At 41.5% G+C, this 21,526-nt stretch overlaps 2 protein-coding genes across 2 annotated transcripts in view; both read right to left on the minus strand.

Annotated features, from left to right (window-relative positions):
* bcl9 (BCL9 transcription coactivator) overlaps positions 1-4,296 on the minus strand; it is a 123,909-nt gene extending 119,613 nt beyond the window's left edge. The window contains exon 1 of the mRNA XM_035409223.1: positions 3,893-4,296. The gene's annotated coding sequence lies outside the window, so the exon portion shown is untranslated. The remainder of the gene's footprint in view (positions 1-3,892) is intronic.
* An 11,637-nt stretch (positions 4,297-15,933) lies between these two features.
* LOC118222598 (cystatin-like) lies at positions 15,934-20,372 on the minus strand. Its single transcript, XM_035408306.1, has 3 exons — positions 19,963-20,372; positions 17,899-18,012; positions 15,934-16,292 (listed from the first exon to the last, which is right to left on the minus strand). The coding sequence occupies exons 1-3, from the start codon at positions 20,161-20,163 to the stop codon at positions 16,209-16,211; spliced, it is 399 nt and encodes a 132-aa protein (XP_035264197.1). The 5' UTR covers positions 20,164-20,372; the 3' UTR covers positions 15,934-16,208.
* Positions 20,373-21,526: the final 1,154 nt, after the last annotated feature.

A 21,526-nucleotide genomic window follows, 5' to 3' on the forward strand; every position in this document is an offset into this window, starting at 1 on the left:
CATAGAAAATAGCATTTATTATTGTGTTTTCAAGCTGGAGAACTTTATATTGCTATTTTTGTTGCTCCTCTTCTTCTCATTATTATTATTATTATTATTATTATTATTACTATTATTATTATTATTATTATTATTATTATTATTATTATTAACAACAATCATGGGCTGTAGTGGAGATATTTAGGACTGTACATGTATGCATTCATGAATTCACTCAAGCAGTGGAGGAAAGAGGCACTTGTAAAATATTTATGGACCCAGAGTTAATAATAATAATAATAATAATAATAATAATAATAACAATAATAGTGCCTCTTTCCTCCACTGCTTGAGTGAATTCATGAATGCATACACTACAGTCCTGAATATCTCCACTACAGCCCATGATACATCTGCCTCAGCCCCCAATGCATACAACTACAACTCCAATACACCAACTAGAGCCCCAAATATCTGCACTACAGTCCCTGATACACCCACTATAGCCCATAATACACCCACTACAGTCCCTGATACACCCATTATAGCCCATAATACACCCACTACAACCCCTAATACACCCACTAGAGCCCCAAATATCTGCTCTACAACCCCTCATACACCCAATATAGCCCATAATACACCCACTACAGGCCCCAATATCTCCACAAGAGCCCCAAATATCTGCTCTACAACCCCTTATACACCCACTACAACCCATAATACACCCACAAGAGCCCCAAATATCTCACGACAGTCCCTGATACACCCACTATAGCCCATAATACACCCACTGCAACCTCTAATACACCTACTAGAGCCCCAAATATCTGCACTACAGCCACTAATACACCCACTACATCCCCCAAACATATCCAGCACAGCCCCTTTAATCCAAATAACAGAGCTAATACATCCAGTAAAGCCCATGAATATATCCACTACAGCCTCTTTATTTTCTACAGTGCTGAATGTGAAATGAGAAAATGGCACCGTCCTGGCCCTGCACAGTTTAATTTTCATGTTCCTCCTGTTTTATTGATAGCATCCACAAATCCCAGAGCTGGATCCAGGCAAAATAGAAAAGAAATTAAAAACCTGCTGGCAATTTTGTAGTTTTTATGTGGTTGATTTAATTGAATTGATGTAATAGGCCGGTTTATTAGTTAATTAATTAACACTCCACTTCTAATGCCATCACATCTATTCCTGTGTGTGTTTGTGCATGTGTGTGTGTGTGTTTGGCAAAAAGGTTTTTAACTGTGCGCTATGAGACAATTACAATGATTATGGAATGTGTGATGGAAGAATGTGAAATATTATATTGGGGAGTCACAAATAAATCATCATGATCAACAGCAACAAGGCCCTAAACTTTAACTTTTCACCACAACAGGGAAAGCAGTAATTGTTTGGACATCCCATTGGCAAAGTATTAACCTTTTCCTTTCATATTGCATCAAGGAAACACATCCCCATGGCAATGAAACCTGGAAGGTATCTATGGCCATCCTGCATGCAGAGAAAATAACTAATTACAAAATATCGAACTGGACTTGACTTGATGGTAGGAAAAGCAGTCTTGACACTTGACATCCAACATCTCATCCAAAATTATGGGCATTAGTATGGAGTTGGTCCACCCTTGGCTGCTATAACAACCAACAACCTCCAAATATTAGATGTCTGAATGTTGCTACAGGGATTTGCTTCCATTCACCCAGAAGAGCATTAGTGAGGTCAGGCACTGATTTGGTGATTCGGCCTGGCTCACAGTTCGCTTTCCAGTCCCAAAGGTGACAGGGTTGAGGTCAGGGCTCTGTGCAGGCCAGTCAAGCTCTTCCACATCGTTCTTCACAAAACCATTTCGATATGGATCTCACTGTGTGCCCGGGGGCATTTTCATGCTGAAACAGAAAACTGTTGGGGAAGCACAGAATCGTCTAGAATGTGATTGAATGCTGTCGCATTAAGATTGGCTGAAACTTCACTGGGACTAAGGGGCCTAGCCCAAACCCTAAAAAACAGCCCCAGGCCAAGGGGTGTCCAGATACAGTTTTCGGTCATATAGAGTATACATACACATATCCATATGTCAGTGTCCCAGCCACCCAAACTTCAGCTGCTGCTCAACTACAGGTAAACATCCCTGCATAACCTCACTGCCCCCCCCCCCCCAAAAAAAAAATATCCTCCCTGGTCTGCCTGCCAGAATTCCAAGAGGGTGTAGAGCAGCTTCTCCCTCTGGTAGACACAGAGCCAAAAAGCAAATCAAAGCAGAAAATGTTCATCTCATCAAAACTGGGTAAAATTGTGAAGTTGGCGCTGGTAGAATGCCAGGAGGAAGCACTCACATTTCCTATCACAGCCAAAAGTGTCAGGGCTACTGATGAACATCGGCCATGTTTTTGGAGATATCAGCAGGTGAGAAAGTGCCGGGGACTGGAGGACTGCTGAGCTCACTCAGATACCTTGGTGAAATGCTGAACTTGCACAGGGTTCATCCTCAATTGACACCAACAATCAAGAATGGACCAGCATTAAGCCCAAAAACATAAATGACCACAGCAAGGTTTCCACAAATGTTTTGTTCTCTAGGATGCACATAGATACATGTAGCAAACAGAAAATTGAAAAAAAGAAAAAGACTTTTCAGTTAACCAAACAAAAATCCAAAGTATAAATGTGTTCTTCATTGTTACCACTTGAGTAATAAATAATACAATGAAAATTCAAGAAACTGACTTAAAACAGGACCGAAACCTTACAATGAAAACAACTTGCATGCACTTTAGAAAACTCAGAAGAGCATTCCACAAATAAATACATGTTTTCATCTGGGTTTGTGTACATATAATAACCAATAAGCAGTGCCTTCCATGCAAACCAAAGCAATCAAACTGACTGCTACAAAACCAGCTCAACAAATTACCAAGAGAAGCAGCTTGTTTTAATGATTCACACAGTGACTAAACAGAGTCAGACCACAACCCCACAGTGATGGAGGGGAAAAAGAGAGATAAAGGGGAAAACAGAGGTGAAGAACAAGGAGACGTGAGGACCGGTTACTACTGCAGTTATTTTACCTGTTTGTGTGACACTTCTGTTCTTCATCGAAACCCAGGCAAGCTGAGCTACAGACAACAGCCTATGCAAACCCCCAACGCAAACCCCCAACCCCCCAACCCAATTCCCCTCAGGCAAAATTAATCCTGCCCCCCAAATCACAGACAAACACACACACACACACACACACACACACTAATATATAAGCACAAGCCCTCACACATAAGCACACAGGCGCGCGTGCACACACACACACACAGACACACACACAAACGCATGCACACCTCCAGACACCCAAATGCACAAAACAAGATTTACATACAAACATACATACACACACACACACACACAAAATGTCCCCACTATCTCATACTGAAATAGGAACACATTATTTAGCAACCACAGTGCCCCTCTCCTGGCTTTCTCTCTCCGAGAAGAAGGGACACCCTATTCTCAGATGGCAAACCTCACTTTCTAATGACACACAGTGAACCACAATCCCCATCCTTTCACACAACCCCACCCCCCATCCACCCTCCATACATCCCAACACCACCACAACACAAACCTCTTCCACTGCAACACCACCATACACAGGCACTAAAAATGCTAAAAAAAAAACAAACAAAAAAAAACACTGCAAATCACTGCCTGTCCTCCCACAGTGCATACAGCAAGTGATTTTAGGTGAGATGAGGACTCTCTGGAGAACAGGATAACCCCAGCCCCCTCATCTGCAGCCATTAAAACCACCCAAGTTCAGCCTCCAACCACCCCCCGCCAACCACCTTCCAACCACCCCCCATCAATATATCCAGCAGTGAATAATCAGACATGGATTTCTTACCTTCTCAGCTTCTGTTACAGCTGCTGTCCCTCACAAGCTTTCTCTCTTTCTCTTTCTCTCTATCACACAGAGGCACAAAAACGTCTATGGGCGCAATTCATTTCTCAGCATTTGTTCTCTGTGTTTCTATCTCTTTTTTACTTTTTCCTTTTTCTCCCCCTTTTCCCTTTTGTTGGGCTGGAGAAAAGTGCACACATCCACACAAAGCCCTTTCCCCTGCAATCCCTGGTCCCCTTCAGCATCGGGACACTAGGACAACATCAAAGCAACTTGGGGGGAACACTTGAGGGGCCTATTGTCTGCTTCAGTCTGATCTGTTTTTCTTATGGCTCCCCCCTCCAGGATCACCCGCACTTGGTACGGCCCAGGCATTCACCCAAGTAGCTTTCACACATGGGGGGGGAAGCTTGTCTCAAGCAATTGCTGACAAGCCACAAACAAGACAGCCCCCTCTCTCTCTCTCTCTCTCTCTCTCTCTCTCTCTTGCTCTCCCTCTCCCTATCTCTCTCTGCCCTGGTCCTTTCTCTCTTCCCTCCCCAACACTCCCAGCAACCCGCCCCCTTACACTCCCCCCTTTCCTCTCTCTTCCCCCCAGAATGACACCCTAGCTCTGACATGCAAGCACAAATAGCAGCAGCTCACAGAAGACGCTGTGGATTCACCACTGCTGCTCAAACTGGGCAAGCAGCCGGCTCATTCAGCCAAAATGCACTGAAAGAGAGGGGATAGAGAAGCTGGGGTAGGGATGGGTACAAGTAATGGACTGAACAATTACTCGTCAGATACGTGACTACTCGATCTTTTTTTATTTTCTCATAAAGGCTATGCATGTACAATTATGTGTTGGCACTTTGCTCCATTTCTTAAATAATCATATGTAAAAAAGAAGAAACGCATTAAAATAGAAGATATTTCTTCATCCAGTATCAATAGAATAAAGCAAATATATATTTTGATACACATGTTCCGTTTACATTTATGCTTTTTGTTGGTGAGCCATTGTATAAGTGAGATAATGTCCGAAGGGCTGAGCATTATGCAGTTTCAATGCCCTGCACTGAGGGAAATTGACTGAGGCAAATTTACTACATCCACCAACTGTAATGAAAACACGCTTTTCAAAATATGCAAGTCCATTGCAATGGAAACATTACTTAAGTATTCCAAATATCCCAAACCCTATACCACTTAGCAATGAATGTGTCTTCTTATATTTGGAATACCTCAACTGGGTTACTTAACATTAAAATTCTGTTTGGGTTTAAGTCAAAATGGTCTTAAAGCTTGTTTATGAACTTGGATAGCTAATTAACCAGATACTGAATTATATTCAAAATGGAGGCAAAACTATAAACGTAGTCAAGCTATACTAGACTACCTACTCACTATTCCATGAATACGCAAATCTGGACCTCAAATCCAAATCTGGCCCTGGTTTTGTTATCCCCGGGCAATTAACTGAACAATTAGTGCTATTTATTGGCCAGACTGTATTCATACCCAGGTAAAGGACGGGTGGAAAACCAGCAGTCCTTTGACTTTGAGGGCTGTGATTTGAGAAACAGGGCTCTATATAATCATCCATTCACATCAAGCTGACACTGTTGCAAGTATGATATTGTAATCGTTGGCTTGCTTACTCTTATAATATATACACATATTAATTTAGATCAGTGATTGAACTTTTGCAGGTGCTGGTCTACTTCATGGCCAGGTGTATATGGAAAAATAATACATACATCCCAGCCAATCAGAATTGAGTAATCAGCCAAGCCGCTGTATATTGGTTTTATGGGCGCACGCCATTTTTGGGTTGAATATAAAATTATTTGTATCATATCTGACACTGACTGCGTTTATTGACACAATAGGCTAAGCATTAAGACTTTATTATGATGAAAGAACTTTGGTATTGATGTGTGCTGTCATGCATGTGCGCATTTTCTGTGTAATGAGTGGTGCCCAGCCAAGTTGTGTTCTAAAAATAGATGCTTCCCCATGCTAGAAATTGATTTGGAATCGAGCACATTATACGATCGCTCGATCTGTGAAATAACTGAAAATCACCATCCCTAAGCTGGGGGGAGCCAGAGTCTCACAAAAGGAAAAATAAAGCTTGAAAAAAAGGGGCAAGAAGTACCCAAACTCATAATACCTCTACAGAATGGGAAAAGAAGGATAGCGGTGGGGGAAGTAGGGAGGAACTGCATCTCCAGCCTGTTCAGAGTGTGCAGAGCAAGCGAGAGACAGAGAAAAAGAGACACAGATAGAGGGTTGAAACAATAAAGCCAAAGATGCAGAGGTTTCTAAGCTGAAATGCCTTTGTGTGTGTGTGTGTGGCCTTTATTTATTAGTATGTGTATTCGGACAAAAATCGAAAGGGGGCGTAGGGTAAACCGGAAACGGGTGGAGCTTAACACAGAAACTGTATGACACCAATGACATCAATACATCAGACATATCCAGCATTATAGCATCAACTTCTGCACAAGCAGTGACCTATTTCATAAAGATAATGAAATCATATATTGCAAAACTATTTTATTGAAATAAAGGACACAACTGATTCAATTTCAACATTTGAATTTATACATTATAGTGGTTTTTATATAGACTAAGGGAAAATGTATCGGGGCACATAAAGTGGTTAAAGAAATACAAAGTTCAATATTTTTTTAAAGTTATTTCTTCGGTCATTCAGCACATTTCTCCCTCCCTTCTCCTTGAAGTGCGCTTTTACATATGCACCGTCGCTCTCATCTAATCATTTCCACAGAGAACGCGCAGCTTTGGTGGTTTGCTGCGACCGCACAAACACAAGTTGGTTATATTTCACGCAGTTGTCTTCTAGCTATTCTATTCAGTTTGCTCAAGCCTATCATTTCTATAACTACAGCGTGCACAATCATTCACCCCATCTTAAAGGCTTCATCAACTTCACAACTTCATCACAATTGCAGTGAGTGACTTTCTTGTTATTATAACTGCAAAATTAGTTTTGATGGCGATTTATTGGAAAATCTGTATCAAAGCATTCAATTGTTGAATAGCACCTATTGTCGTCTATTGTCTGGCAGGGGATTTTGTGAATAAAATGACACAAACTGCCTGTACCTCTTCACGGATTTTTAATTTATTTTAAAAACGTAGTTATTTAAAGCCCAAGTATTTAGGAAAGTGGTGGAAGGATGAGGATATAGCATTTACAGTAGTGGAGTAACTTGTATTTTAAAGTCTCTCTAGCCTGATGGTGTATGTCGCATAGGCCTATCTTGTGTTAAGGGAAACTCACTCACTGTCTCTCTTCAGGTTTGTGTGTAATTGAGAAACTTGGTGCTGACTCCTGAGCTAATCATATCAAAGAGGTGGGATCCGAATCCGAATAATACTGGCCAAATTCAGGAGGAGGAAACGTTAGGAAAGAATGTATTATTTGAGTGTTGCCGAATATGGTATTTGTATTCAGTACCATCCCTAGTGTGTGTGTGTGTGTGTGTGTGTGCGTGTGAGAGTGTGTGACAGAAAGAGTGTGCATATTGGTGTTGGTGGCTTGAGGAGAAGAATGCAATTGCATTGTGAAATAATTATTGATGGTGTGACGATTTTGTTGGGGTGGGGGACTAAATACAACACCTCCCGCCACCACCCTACAATCCAAGAGTGTGCATGTGAGTGACTGTATGTATATGTGTGTGTGTGTGTGTGTTTTCCATCAGAAATTAATTTTCAAAGATCAGCAGGTCTTTAATGACATCCCTGAATAATGAACACCAAGTAAAAAAATAAAAATCTTTCAAAAAAAATTGCAGAATCCAACAAGATCAAAATTTAACCTCCTGTTCCATATAAGACAGCAGAGGGACAAATTCCACAGGAGAGAAGCAACATAGAGAAATGGCATAGACAGCCAGGTGCTACTGTAACTGCACTCTGCACTTTGCAATCAGTGCTCCATTTTCTCAATAATGACCGTAACTCCACTCTTCAATGAGGGGTGAATGTGCATACCTGTTTCAGTAAAGCACAGAAATGTGGACCTTGTTCAGGCTGATGAAGCCTCTGGATGAAATGGCTCATAGTCAATTAATGTAAGCATCACTTTCAGAACAGAGGGTTTGCTCTCCTTTTTTGATGAGCTCACGGTTCTCTGTGTGGATGGCCGGCTGAAGGAGAGGAGCTGAGGTGTCAACACGGCCACTAAATTAGGCCAAAAGACACATAGCAAAAAAGTTGAGCGTCAGTAATGGCTGGAGCTGGAGTTTGACTGACCCTGGTAGAGGGTTGGCCACTTTTGTTCAGCATTATCCACAGCCAGGCCCAAAGCTGTGGGACGTGATGTCGCACGGCATTACTGTACATGTCCAGTTCAAGGAAACTGCCTGGACCTTATCTTGACCTCCCAGTGCCCCACCACAAAAAGGGGTCCCAGATGATTTCTGATTCTTCTACGTGTCTGCTGAGCAACGTGTCTTGTGGTTTGTTGTTTTTCATTTATGTGACCATAGTGTTTTCCCCCCAACAGGTTGCTTTTATATAGGCTCTCATACCACAACCAGAGTAGAATGAGCCAACATGTTATGAGGGAGGTCAAAAGCAGTAACCTTTCAGAAAGAAAAGGTTTTCCCGTGTCCATGCGGCTAAAAGGCATACAAGTAGTTCATAAATACCACAAACACACACAGAACACTGACAGTACCTGCACACTGATGGGCATAGTGCCTTGCAGCCCCAGCCTCCTCAGAAACGCCTTCTCTGACTTCTGGAGTTCAGGTCAAAATGGGCAAAAAAAGACTGTGGATAATCACCTGGAACCTGCAGATATGGTGAGGGACAGCTATACACACACAGACTCGCACTGATCAAGCCCATACAGTCACTCCATCTCACTGTTGTTACATCAACTTTGCAGACTGCCACTGAGACAAGCTGAACACTGACCTTACTGAGTCTCCTTTGGGTGCTCACTGAAATAGACAGCATTTTTTTTCATAAAAGCGCCTGATGCTGACATGGAAATAGGTTACTGACCTTGAGGGCACGTTCACACTTGGTTCGTTTCAGCCTCTCAAGTGGACTCGGACCGATGCCTCAGAATTTCTTGTGCATATTTGAACATGCCAAACAAACTCAGACGCCTCTGAAACAAATCAAGGTGGCGGTCAGGAGGTGGTCTCAACACGGTTTGTTTGTGGTTCACTTAATTTGTGCATTGTGAAGAGAAAACGGCTCCAGTCCGCATTTCTTTTTCCTGCACACTTTAATACCTCAAGACTTGTCAAATACATTGATTCTACTCAGCTGCAGTCATAACTGAGAGTACTCGGCTAAAAAGAAACAGCAGAATGGCTGCTGGTGGTGTATGAGGCATTGTGTGGTCAGAAGGAACCTGTCCTCCACCTTCTTCAAAATTTAGCACAACCCAATGATAAACAAATCTGTAGTCCGTTCTAAAGAAAAATACCCATAATCCAGTGTTGACATCAGTGTTACACCAGTACACATTAACAAAAAAAGATGAAAATGCACAGCAATTTTATGTCATAACGGTGCAAATGGCCACCAAATTTGGTTAGGACATACAATTTCCATGCATTTAAATCTCTTTGATGTGAATGTGTAGATACTCGCTTACCACTTATATGTCAACCCTGGCCCATAATCCAGTGTTACAGCAGTGGGAGTCGGGTTCTAAAAGACTAGTTGTGTGAACACAAAAAAGACTTAAGAGTTCATTTTCCAATGGTTCAATTTTTGGTTCACTATAAAAGAACTGGGATTGGTTCGATTTGAAAGAAGTATATGTGAAAATACCCTTAGAAAACTCGTCAGCGTTTCATGGAAAGGACGTCGTATTCACTTTGCCGGGGAAGACTGAAGACTCCTGTTCCTGTTTCGAACCCTGATCTGCATTCTGGCATAGCGAGGAAGCGAATCGTCAATACCCTTTCGCGTCTCGGGAGAGAATAAAAATCTCAAAATAAATAAATCCTGTCTATGCTTATGAGGCTACACATACAGCCACAAGACATCGGCTGAGCAGCCACACTACCAGTCTGGTTGACGACTGACCAGCTGGGGCGGCGTTTACAAACGAAAAATACGGCGTGTTTTGTATCCGTGTAGCGAGCAAGGGTTAAAAAAATCCTAGCAACTAACTGTTCAAAAGACGGAGGTCGGTGGGTGTGTGGGGGCGGGGTAAAACTGCGGGTTTCCATTGAGAATAGGATGCTATTGCTCTGCCCGAGATTGAGCTAAACTATTCAACGTCGTAGACCAGGGGAGACCAGCGCTAAACCGTTTAGCTCACCCCTTTCCGTCTCTCGCTCGCTGCCCTGATACTTCAACGTGTAGGCTATACTGTCAGGTCTTTAATTTAAAAGCTAAAAACAGTGTTTGTTGTAACTGCAAAACCCTCATTTCAAAATTGGATGAAAAGATGTGTTAAGTTATGATGTTATGGTATGACGGATGTTTTTTCGTCCCTGATAATTGGATAATAGTTTAAAAAGCGTGAACATGAATGAGCACGTAGCCAAACGGTGAGCTCATATTGTCACGGTGAGTAAAACGGGCTCATGTAGAAATGGTGAGTGCAGTGTATCAGAATGAAAAAAGCGGAGCCTCTCTCCGGATTAGTCATTACCGTTCTGCGCTAAATATTTAAAGTGACCTCGCCACCAGTCATGCTGAGATGTTAGAGCTAATAGTGATATTACTGCAAATCTAATTTAGAATTCATCATTTGATGCTCTACGAATGTAGTGTATCTTAATACACGTCTGTAAAAATCTCGCGAATAATGCCTGTTTAGTTTTTGTTAAGTATTTGTGAAGATTGTGTAGTGACAGACAGGTGTGCACACCCACGCACATACCCACACCCACATCAGCACATACACCACACCCAAACCTACTCAGACAGCCACACTCATACACATTAAAGCCCACACACACAGTCACACAATCACACACCCACACACACTATGGGGACCATTTTGCAGAACTAGTTGATATATACTTTTCTTTACTGCTGTTGAGTTGATAATGTCAAGGCTGACTGGGGGAGTGGGGGTGGGGGTTGTGGGAGGGGTGCTATGGGGGCAAGACTCAGGCTCTGTGAGTTGATGACATCTGCAGTAAATATTTAGAAAGTTAATCTGGCTGTGTAACTCCCGGGCTTTTCTTTTGCAGTAAGTTAACGGCAGGAGAGAACCCGAGCACGTTGGTTGGGTGGATCTGACCCAGCCCATTTCCCCACGGGGCCCTTTTCCATCTTTCCCCTTTGAGCAAATCCATTTGCGTCCCACCTCCAGCTACCTACTGAACAGAACAAAGCACATGAACTTACGTATGCGTACTGTACAGGCAAGCATATTTAAAAATGAAAGCATAAATAAAAACCCCAGCTCGGCATTAAGGCTTTCATAGGCTGGTGAGTGTGCATCAGATTGTTCTTGTTCCTATGGTGCTAATGTATGACACAATAGAAGTTGCATAGATTACAAGGTTTTGTCTTATTATTATTATTATTATTATTATTATTATTATTATTATTATTATTATTAATAATAATAATAATAATAATAATAATAATTATTATTATTATTATTATTATTATTATTATTATTATTATGGCATGCATTTAAATGGCGCTTTTCTCACTTTCACACTCTTTAAAGTGATGAGAGGGAAACTCTTCAGCCACCACCAATTTCAAAATGAGGGATTATAAGAGTTAAACTATGCTGGGAAATTTCAAATAGATAAGAATGGACTAGACTAGAGCAGAAGATGTTTTGATTTTCACACTTTGTTTAAAAAAATTTAAATACAATGGGACTTTTGCAATAATAGAATTTCTTTTGAATTATATCTTCAGTTATACTAATATGAAGGGATATTTAGTACTTTTAGTTACAAAAAAAAAAAAAAACAACAAATCTGGTCATTTGCTCCATGGTTTCCCATGCACCACAGCATGAAATCGGAAAGGAAGCCAACTCATGAACATACATATGTCAACAAAAGGTACAAAAGAACCAGAAAACCCAATCAGAAATATCTCATACATATTTAACTGGTAAAAATGTACATAGCAGAATCTCAATGTTTGAACTCCATGATACAATGGAGGGTAAATGTTAAATGTCGTGGTAAATGAATTTATTTTATGTAAAACATTTCTATAAACAAGTAAGCTATGTAAGGATCTGTTAAACTGAGTTATGTAATACTGCTGGCCCTTGGTTTCATCATGTGTGCTTGCAGCTTTATGTATTTATATTGCATTTTAACAATATATTTCACATTTGTTCCATACAGGTGATACTTTTCAGGGTAAAGCACAGTGCTCCCAGTTTTTCATAGACAACCCATTTGCCGTAATATGAATGTAACCTAAATGTTCTTTTGGCATCCTTGAATGAGCACAATTTGGCACTGTGGCTTCAATTTTTTTGTACATTTTGCCATCTTGTGGTTGCTCTTTGTACTACACTTGTGTGTGTGTGTGTGTGTGTGTGTGTGTGTGTGTGTGTGTGTGTGTGATTTTCCCCCATATTGTGGAATTGTGCATATTTGTCCCCATATTGTGGAACCATTTTCAGTGCTGACAATTTGTTGTTGCTTTGAGGTCTTCTCACTTTTGCAGCAATTTTCTTCTGTTCACATGTAGTACTGTTGATATAAGAAGTCATTCCACTTCTTTCATTGAGTGCAGAGGTCTCATGTCGCATGTGTCATAGGACATAGTTCCAACCAAAATTAGATTAAATATAATCAGGTTATATACATACAGACAACCTCCAAAGACAAGGAATAACGTTTCAAGTAAGTAACCATTTTATTTTGGGTATGCCATTTTCAGGCTTGTGTTTAAAAGGGGGGGGGGGCATACAGAAGGGGTTAAACAATGGCCATCACTGTACACACAGTAGTGAAACTGCCATTACCATCTGTCTGTGAGGGGATATCTGGGCCTGTGGTGACCCTCTTAATATCTACGTGTGCTGAAGGACGTAAATGCTCTAGTCAAGTATATTTTTTCAGTTTACTTTTCAAAAATCAAATAATGGGTACATTTGTTGTTATATCCATCAAATAAATGTTATTAGTTCTCTTAATTGGTTCAAGTCTGTAAAAATCTCCAACATTTTAGTCATGCTTTTAAACCTTTGTCATTCATGTCAAAAGTAAATTGTTCTTCTCCTTTTAATAATTGTTCTTCTTTTTGAGTGTCTGCTTTATTCCTTTCCTTTGTTTTTTCTTTCATGTTTTCCTGTTTGCATTGCCTCTTATGACCATGTCTGTATACCATTTTTATAAAGCCCTGTAAGTTTAATAAAATGATTGATGGATATCTAGTTTTTAGATGATCACCTTTGAGAGAGGGAAAGTATAATATGGCAAACCATAGGAATATTGTCTGCTCTCTATTTGTCTTCTCTATCCTTGTTCACCCCTCCACAAACATCAAAATAAATGTCCTTGGTGCAGTTAGAGTCACGCTGAGGGTCTGTTTTTTTCCTTCTCCTTCTCCCCTCAACAGGAATAAAAAGGCATCATGGTGTCTCCTTTCTCTGAGCATCTAACTACTCCTGATGAGACATAGAACACAAAGGTATTAATGGGACCAGAGCCACGGAGTATCACAAGGACCTCAGTTTCCTGTCTGGTTTTACGTTTGAATGCCAGTCTGTGACCAAATATACATAATGATTGTTGAGATCTGCCAGGTAGAATGAACTTTTTTTAAAGAAGCAGTTCAAACCAGTTTCAAACTTTTATTACATGGAAAATATTTTTCCCCAAAGGTGGAGAGTACTGCTGGCTGGATTTAATAATTATTTGTCTACAAATATCAGCTTTGTTGTTAGAAGCAAAAACAAACTTCCATTTTTGTGGAGATATTCAATAGCTGAGCCGGACTACCTTCTAATATATGTATGTCTGGTCTTGTTTATAAAGAGGCTAAACCCATGAATCTTTTGATTATATCGTAGTACTTAGCACTGTTTCCAACAACATAAGGAAACTTTAATAAGTAACTTTGGCAGCTTTTATATATGTCCTTGTCTGACCCTTCCACATCTCATAAATCAGTGCAACCAGTCTCTCCTGATCATTTATTAAGTATTCATTGACCAGGAGAAGAGGGGGTGTTTCCCTGGTCAATGGGTCATTCTTTACTTTAGGAGTCAGTCACCATCAGCTTAAAATCAGCCAGTTAATATCTGTTGTAGAGAACATCAGAGTTGACTTCTGCTGTTGACATCTGGGGAATATGAAACTTGGCTTGGTGTTTCCTGGTTTTTGGTGTGTACAGGGTCTGACATCCTTGGTCTTACAGCTAATCTTGCCTTTTTACATTTTCATCCCTGGCTTTTTGGAATAGTCGGTTGTCTTTTGGTTTTTTAACTTTGATTTTGGGACTAACTTTGGAGAAACAAGGTATAGTTTGGTATTTTTTTCCATTGATTTATTTTGTGTCTGTAACCTGTAACATACCTTGTTTTTAAAATAGTTGACCTTCGTCTTTAGATTAGACACTGTATTTTGCTGTAGTTTAATAAAATTTCTTAATCTGGTTGTACATTTTGATAAAGGTTGCTCTGCCGATCAACCATTTAGGAGTTCAATTGATAATCAATATCTTTGATAATAATTACCAAATTATATATATATATGTTGGACAAGTGAAAAGTTTTAACTGTTGAGGCACTTGTGTTCAGTATTCAGAGTGCTGAGCGTTAAACGAGGGTTAGCTGCTAAAACCGCTGGATTCAGAACATGAACATATTTTACTCAATCCTCGCAGCCCCAAAAGTATTTACACATTTTATTAAAATGATAATCATTTTTTCATATTTTTATTTATTTATTTATTTATTTATTTACTTTTAATCTCACCCCCAACTGAATTCCTTATTCTTTTAAAGTTGTTTGTTTTTTGACCTTGGGAATGTCTCTGACACAAAAAGGTTGAGATTTATTTGATAATTAGAAGTAGGTGCTAGTTGAGGACCACCTTTTAATTTTTCTAAATTTACACACACTGGCTCTACTTCACCTCACCATCCTCCCCAAATATAGTTTGCTTCTCATGTCCCCAACCTCCGCCACCTCTTTCAGTTAGAAGTTTCCTGGCAGTTATGCATCTAGAAAGACAGCCTCTGGTGAAAGTGATGTCACTCCTTAGGAATTGAACTGTTCCTTGGCCCTCAGCTTTCTTGGTGTTAGGAATAGCAGGAAGAAGCCATGGCAAATCATCACTGTGACACTGTCCTTTGCAGAAAAAATCACGTGAAATTTGCCTTTTGACATGTGAAAATCAAAAATTAACATATTCATATTCGAGAAGAAAATATCACGTGACCTGAACATTCTCACATGTGACTGGCTTGACGTGTGAATGAAAATTTCCATGTGAAAAGCAAATAGGTCACATGAAAACAGGTCTGAATGAAATTAATATTTCAAATGTGAACTACAACTTTCACATGTGAAAACAAAACATGTGACTTGAAATAGCAGAGCAGGGGCATGGCTATGGGTGGGCCTGACTGGGCCTAGGCCCATCCTAGGGTACAACTCACATCTCGTCTTTTAGCGATAACAGCAACAAAAAAAAAAAAGACACGCGGACTTGTAACCGTCCTTACTTTTCCATGCTGATAAGATACCCCTCCCCCTACTTAGCCTAGTGAAAGCATTTAGTCCCAGCTGCAATTTAATTTCTGGCTACACCACTGTAGCAGAGGTTACATTTTTCTGCCGCAATGCTTCCACAGTGTAACCGGACTGTTACAAGGCTACATGTTAGACCGACACCAAGGGCTGTAACTTGGTTTTTCCTTGGTAAAAGGGGCTCTGATGTAATAAATTTTATGTGAATGACACACAGTGAGTCCACTGTGGCCTGGTGTCCTGTTGCGCTTCAGCAGAAGCGCTATGTGGCCTGGTCCTTTACCATGGAAGAGCAGCGCAGCAGACTGTACACTTTGATAACAGATCCCAAAATAAAAGACATGCAGACACCAGACCTTGCATTCTCAAGAATCAGTTTATAACAGAATCAGGAAACCACTCTTTCCATGAAGAAAAGATAAAAACCACCAAAAAAAAACAGGATACATGTTAATGTGGCCATCCTTCAGCTTTTTGGTGAAATGGGGTGATTACTGGGCGAGGTGGGGGGGGGGGGGTTCTGTTCCATACAACCAACAGTGTGTGGTCAGAGGAGCACAGAAAAGGAAAAGCAGAATTGTAAGAGCTTGAGACATTTTGGGTGTAGTGATTGGGCTTGGGTCTAGTCTGGATCATGGAGCCACACAGGAACTCTGGATTAGGGTCCTCTGATGTTTCCATGGAGCACTCAGGACAATAAAGTGGCAATGTTGCACCTGAGAGGGGGGGGGGGGGGGTGGACAGAGCGAGAGAGAGAGAAGGTGTGATGAGGACTTCTGTTGGATAGCAGGATGAAACCTATTTGGGTAGTAGCATCAGAGATTCTTATAGGACATGAGGATGATGTGAAATTTAATTTGAAGTTGAAAATTTATGGGACTAGGGACTCAAAGTGCACATTTGCTTGACAAAACCTTATTTATAAACCTAAAGTATTTATTTCTTATACACCATAAGAAATAGCCACATTTTGTGTGACAAGAGCAGTAATAAGGAGCACAAAAAGGACACTGAGCTGAGGGGGGGGATGTATGCTCCGTATGTGCAAACACAACATCCTTTAGGCAAGCTCAACTGCAGATAGGAAAACCTATGACCTAATACCTTTATCCTTACTATGCTTTAGTGCTGAATAACACTGTAACTGTGTTGTCAATGTTTTTTTTACTCATTTTCATGCAGAAGTTGTAATGGAGAATCTGGGTCAATGAGTATATCCCCTCTGAGTGAGCCACCCTATAGGGCCCAGCCTGCACTCAAGGTGAGTGCCCTTAGTGACTGAGCCACTCGATAGGGCCCAGCCTGCACTCAAGGTGAGTGCCTTTACTGACTGAGCCACTCTATAGGGCCCAGCCTACACTCAAGGTGAGTGCCCTTACTGACTTAGCCACTCTATAGGACCCAGCCTGCACTCAAGGTGAGTGCCTTTACTGACTGAGCCACTCCATAGGGCCCAGCCTGCACTCAAAATGAGTGCCCTTACTGACTGAGCCACTCTATAGGGCCCAGCCTACACTCAAGGTGAGGGCCCTTACTGACTGAGCCACTCTATAGGGCCCAGCCTGCACTCAAGGTGAGGGCCCTTACTGACTGAGCCACTCTATAGGGCCCAGCCTGCACTCAAGGTGACGGCCCTTACTGACTGAGCCACTCTATAGGGCCCAGCCTACACTCAAGGTGAGGGCCCTTACTGACTGAGCCACTCTATAGGGCCCAGCCTGCACTCAAGGTGAGTGCCTTTACTGACTGAGCCACTCTATAGGGCCCAGCCTGCACTCAAGGTGAGTGCCTTTACTGACTGAGCCACTCTATAGGGCCCACCCTGCACTCAAGGTGAGTGCCCTTACTGACTGAGCCACTCTATAGGGCCCAGCCTGAACTCGGGATGAGAGTCCTTACTGACTGAACCACTCTATATGGCCCAGCCTACACTCAAGGTGAGTGCCTTTACTGACTGAGCCACTCTATAGGGCCCAGCCTGCACTCAAGGTGAGTGCCCTTACTGACTGAGCCACTCTATAGGGCCCAGCCTGCACTCAAGGTGACGGCTCTTACTGACTGAGCCACTCTATATGGCCCAGCCTGCACTCAAGGTGACGGCTCTTACTGACTGAGCCACTCTATATGGCCCAGCCTACACTCAAGGTGACAGCCCTTACTGACTGAGCCACTCTATATGGCCCAGCCTACACTCAAGGTGAGGGCCCTTACTGACTGAGCCACTCTATATGGCCCAGCCTACACTCAAGGTGAGGGCCTGATAGTTTTCACTGAATTAATAACCTAAGCTCCAGGGAAGATCTGTGAAACATGGAAAAGTACCTTGGCTTCAGGATTGATCACGGCACAGGAAGAGCTGGGATCTGCATTGCTTTCCTTCAGACACTTAGTCTTCCCCACCTCTACCTCTATGTCATACATACCCCCACCAATGTTCTGGAAAATATAAATAATATAATGTTTTATACCACTTGCACACAACCTTTTGTTATTATGAAACAGTTTGTTGAAAATAAATGAAATCTCAGATAGACCAATGTTGGTGATAATCTGTCAGTAAGAGTAACTTTTACTTGTACACAGCAGTGAAATAAGTAACCTTTCCTTATCTCGCTGTTGTTTGCTCTTAGGCTGTACTTTGAAGTCTCAACAGTGGTATCCAAAAGTTTGGATGAAATTGCATGTTTTGTTGATTTTCTGACTGAAAATAATTTAACACAAACTATCAAGGGAGCAAACTGAAACATGACATATTTCAGTAAATTTTTATGCACAACTGACACCCTGTGAATCACTACTAAGTAACACGTCCTTTGGTAGAATTTTCAACTTCCAAACATTTCTTGTAGGCAGCTAACAGTCTTTCTATTTGTGCTTTACACATTTTTCCCCACTCTACCTTGCAGAACCCTTTTACTTCAGGAAAAGTATTTGTTCTTCTTGCATGCATTGCATGTTTGTGTTCGCCACACAGATTTTCAATAATACTTAAGGTGGGGATCTGTCAAGTTTGTTCCAAAACCTTAATCTTTCATTCCTTTAAGTAGCTCGTGTTTGATTTTAAGGTATGTTTTGGACCACTGTCTTCTTGAAATATCCAACCTTTTTGCAGCTTCAATTTCTTCACTGATTCTGGGATATTAGCTTTTGGGATTCGTTGATATTTGTTTGAATCCATTCTTCTTTGCACCCACACAATATTTCCTGTGCCACTGGCTGCCACACAACCCCAAAGCATAATATAGTAGAACACTTGACTTAATTATTCTCAAAAGTGATATTTTCTTCAAATGTTCTTCCCAGATGTATCTTTTGTGGTTGTGGGTACTTCAATTTTTGTTTCATCAGTCTACAGCACTTTGTTCCAAAAGGTCTCTGGCTTATCTAACTGTTGTGTTGCATACTTCAGACGGTGGCTTTCATGATGCGATTGCAGAGAAGGTTTCCTTCTGGCAACTCTTCCAAGCAGGTAATTTTGTGTAAGCAACACTGCACAGTGGAACGGTGCACCACTTCACTGTTGTCAGGTAAACCTTTCTGCAGGTGTGGCAAATTTACTTTACGTTGATATGTGGGATTTGCTTTGCATATCTGACCAGATTTTTTTGAAAATTTTCCAGATCTAGTCTTCCAGATCTTACCTTGACTTTGGCAGTTCTCCTTAACTTCCATTACATAATGATGTTTCTGACGGCGTAAATTCCAAGCTGGAAGCATTTAGATATGTTATAAGCCCCCCTCTGCTTTGTAAAAGTCAATTAACTTTGTTTTCAAGGCTTTCATTGGCTGCTTAAAGAAACCCATGGTTGTAACACAACACCCTGAGAGGTTTGAAGGGTCAGAGTGTTTATTAAGCCCTGGAATTGCTTGCACCTGGCTTAATTTAAGGCCTAACAAGTCTGATTTTGAGAACTAAAAAAAAAGAATGTATAAACTGAAAGGGTGCCTAAAGTTTTGCACCTGCTACCTTTACTGTTTCATGCACTGTTAAAATCAGCAAATAAATAGTAATTGTGCATAACAATTTTCATAAATATGTCATGTCTATGTTTTTACCATGCAGAGGTTGTGGTAGCTTCTTTTCCCTTAAAGATTCAACAAAACATGCAATTTGACCAGGGGCGCACAAACATTTGGAGACCACTGTATGATTATACCCCCAAAACATTCAACTCACAAAACAACCATGCCATATTTTAATCATTTTCCTATTCCAGTATGGGTGGATTATTTTTTCTGGTTCCTCACAGAATGTTAACTTTGTCACCCCTCCCCCCTCTTCATTGAATATCACTCCCTTTAGTGGACTTCTGTAGTAGAATGTGCTGTGCATAGACTGGTTTCATTAAGTTCCAAGCACAGTGAGAGATGTACGCGTGAACTCACGGCCCTCTTGACGGAGGTGAACTTGGTGATGGCGTAGAGGTGGGGGTCCTGGTTGAAATGATTGAAGGCTTCCAGTGCAAAGGAGGCACAGGCCTGCACTTCAGGGTCATTTGAGTCCACGTCCACCACAGGACCTGGAGGAGCGGCAGCCACGAGCGAGAAAAAGAGGAGCATACAAAAAAACTGTAGGATACCCATCATCTTCCACCACAATAACGGCAGTTTTCCGTACAGCAAAGAGAGTTTCCACTGCTGAACTAAGAGCACCGCAACTGAAAGAGGTGGTGAAGGGAGTCGTTATATAACCCACACAAACACACACACACGCACACACATGCACACAAAGGGCTTGGTGCTGGCATCCCACCTCACTCTGTTTGTTCCTCCACATCTGTGCCAAGGCTGGTGAAATAAAGCTACCTGATTGCTGCATTGAGTCTGTCCTTAAAAAAAAACCATGTGACAACTGTGACCTTTGGAATGATGTCAAGGTTCTAAGACGTGTTCAAAAAGTCAGACCATAACATTAGGTGATAGGTTGATCCCTTGAGAAGCCAGATCCTTTGAACACACTGGACTGTTCACCAGTCAATCGCAGGGCACACACACCATTCACTCACGCACTCAGAGGGGCAATTTACACTTTCCAATTAACTTAACCTGCATGGAATTTGGGATGAAACCAGAAAGGCCCCGCTGAGATTCGAATCAAGGCAACAGTGCTACCCACTGCACCACCACGCTGCGCATTTTTTGTTAAATGTGATAAATTTTGAAAAAAAAAGAAAAAAAAAAAGCTGAAACTGGAAACACTGCCACCTACAGCAGCTTTTTCAGTCTGGAGTCTGGTTCCTCAAGTGATATCAAGACCAAATATCCCAGTTGTCTTTACTTATTCTGTTTGGACAGAGCATTTCAAGCATAAGTTCCGAACTGGACTCACATTTACATGCAAGTTCAGAATACGGGTTGTATTTTCAAGTGTTGGAACATGTACTGCCCAGTGCCCAAATCCTGCTGTGCATCGGTGTAGTAAAACGGCCAAAATCATCCTCTGCATCTGAATTTATTGCATTCAGTATCCAATATGTAGCACGTCTAATGCATACTTCTTCTCTCGGGTCTGGTAACGCTAAATGCACTGCTAAATTCACCCCTATGCCACCTACAGCCGCACACGGGAGCAGTGCACCTGAAGCAATGCCACTACGCCGATGCACTCACCTGCAAGCTAAAGGTTAGTTTACACCCTACAGGCAATAGTCTTACAGGAAAGAACCAGTTACCTCTTTTACACCATGTAGGTCACACAGTACTACAGTACAGCCAGTGACTATTTTATATTACACTATATCATCACAAGTAACACCCCTTGACCTGGGGCAGTTCTTCATGGTTTGGGCTAGGCCCCTTAGTCCCAGAGAAGGGAAATCTTAATGCAATTACATTCTAGACGATTCAACATTTTGGGAAAGGCCCTTCCCTGTTTAGGCATGATCATGCCCCTGGGGATACAGCAAGGTCCATGTCAAAATGGTTGTGTCGAGATTGGTGTGGAACGTTG

This window comes from Anguilla anguilla, chromosome 3 (assembly GCF_013347855.1).
Source record: "Anguilla anguilla isolate fAngAng1 chromosome 3, fAngAng1.pri, whole genome shotgun sequence".
NCBI lineage: Eukaryota > Metazoa > Chordata > Actinopteri > Anguilliformes > Anguillidae > Anguilla > Anguilla anguilla.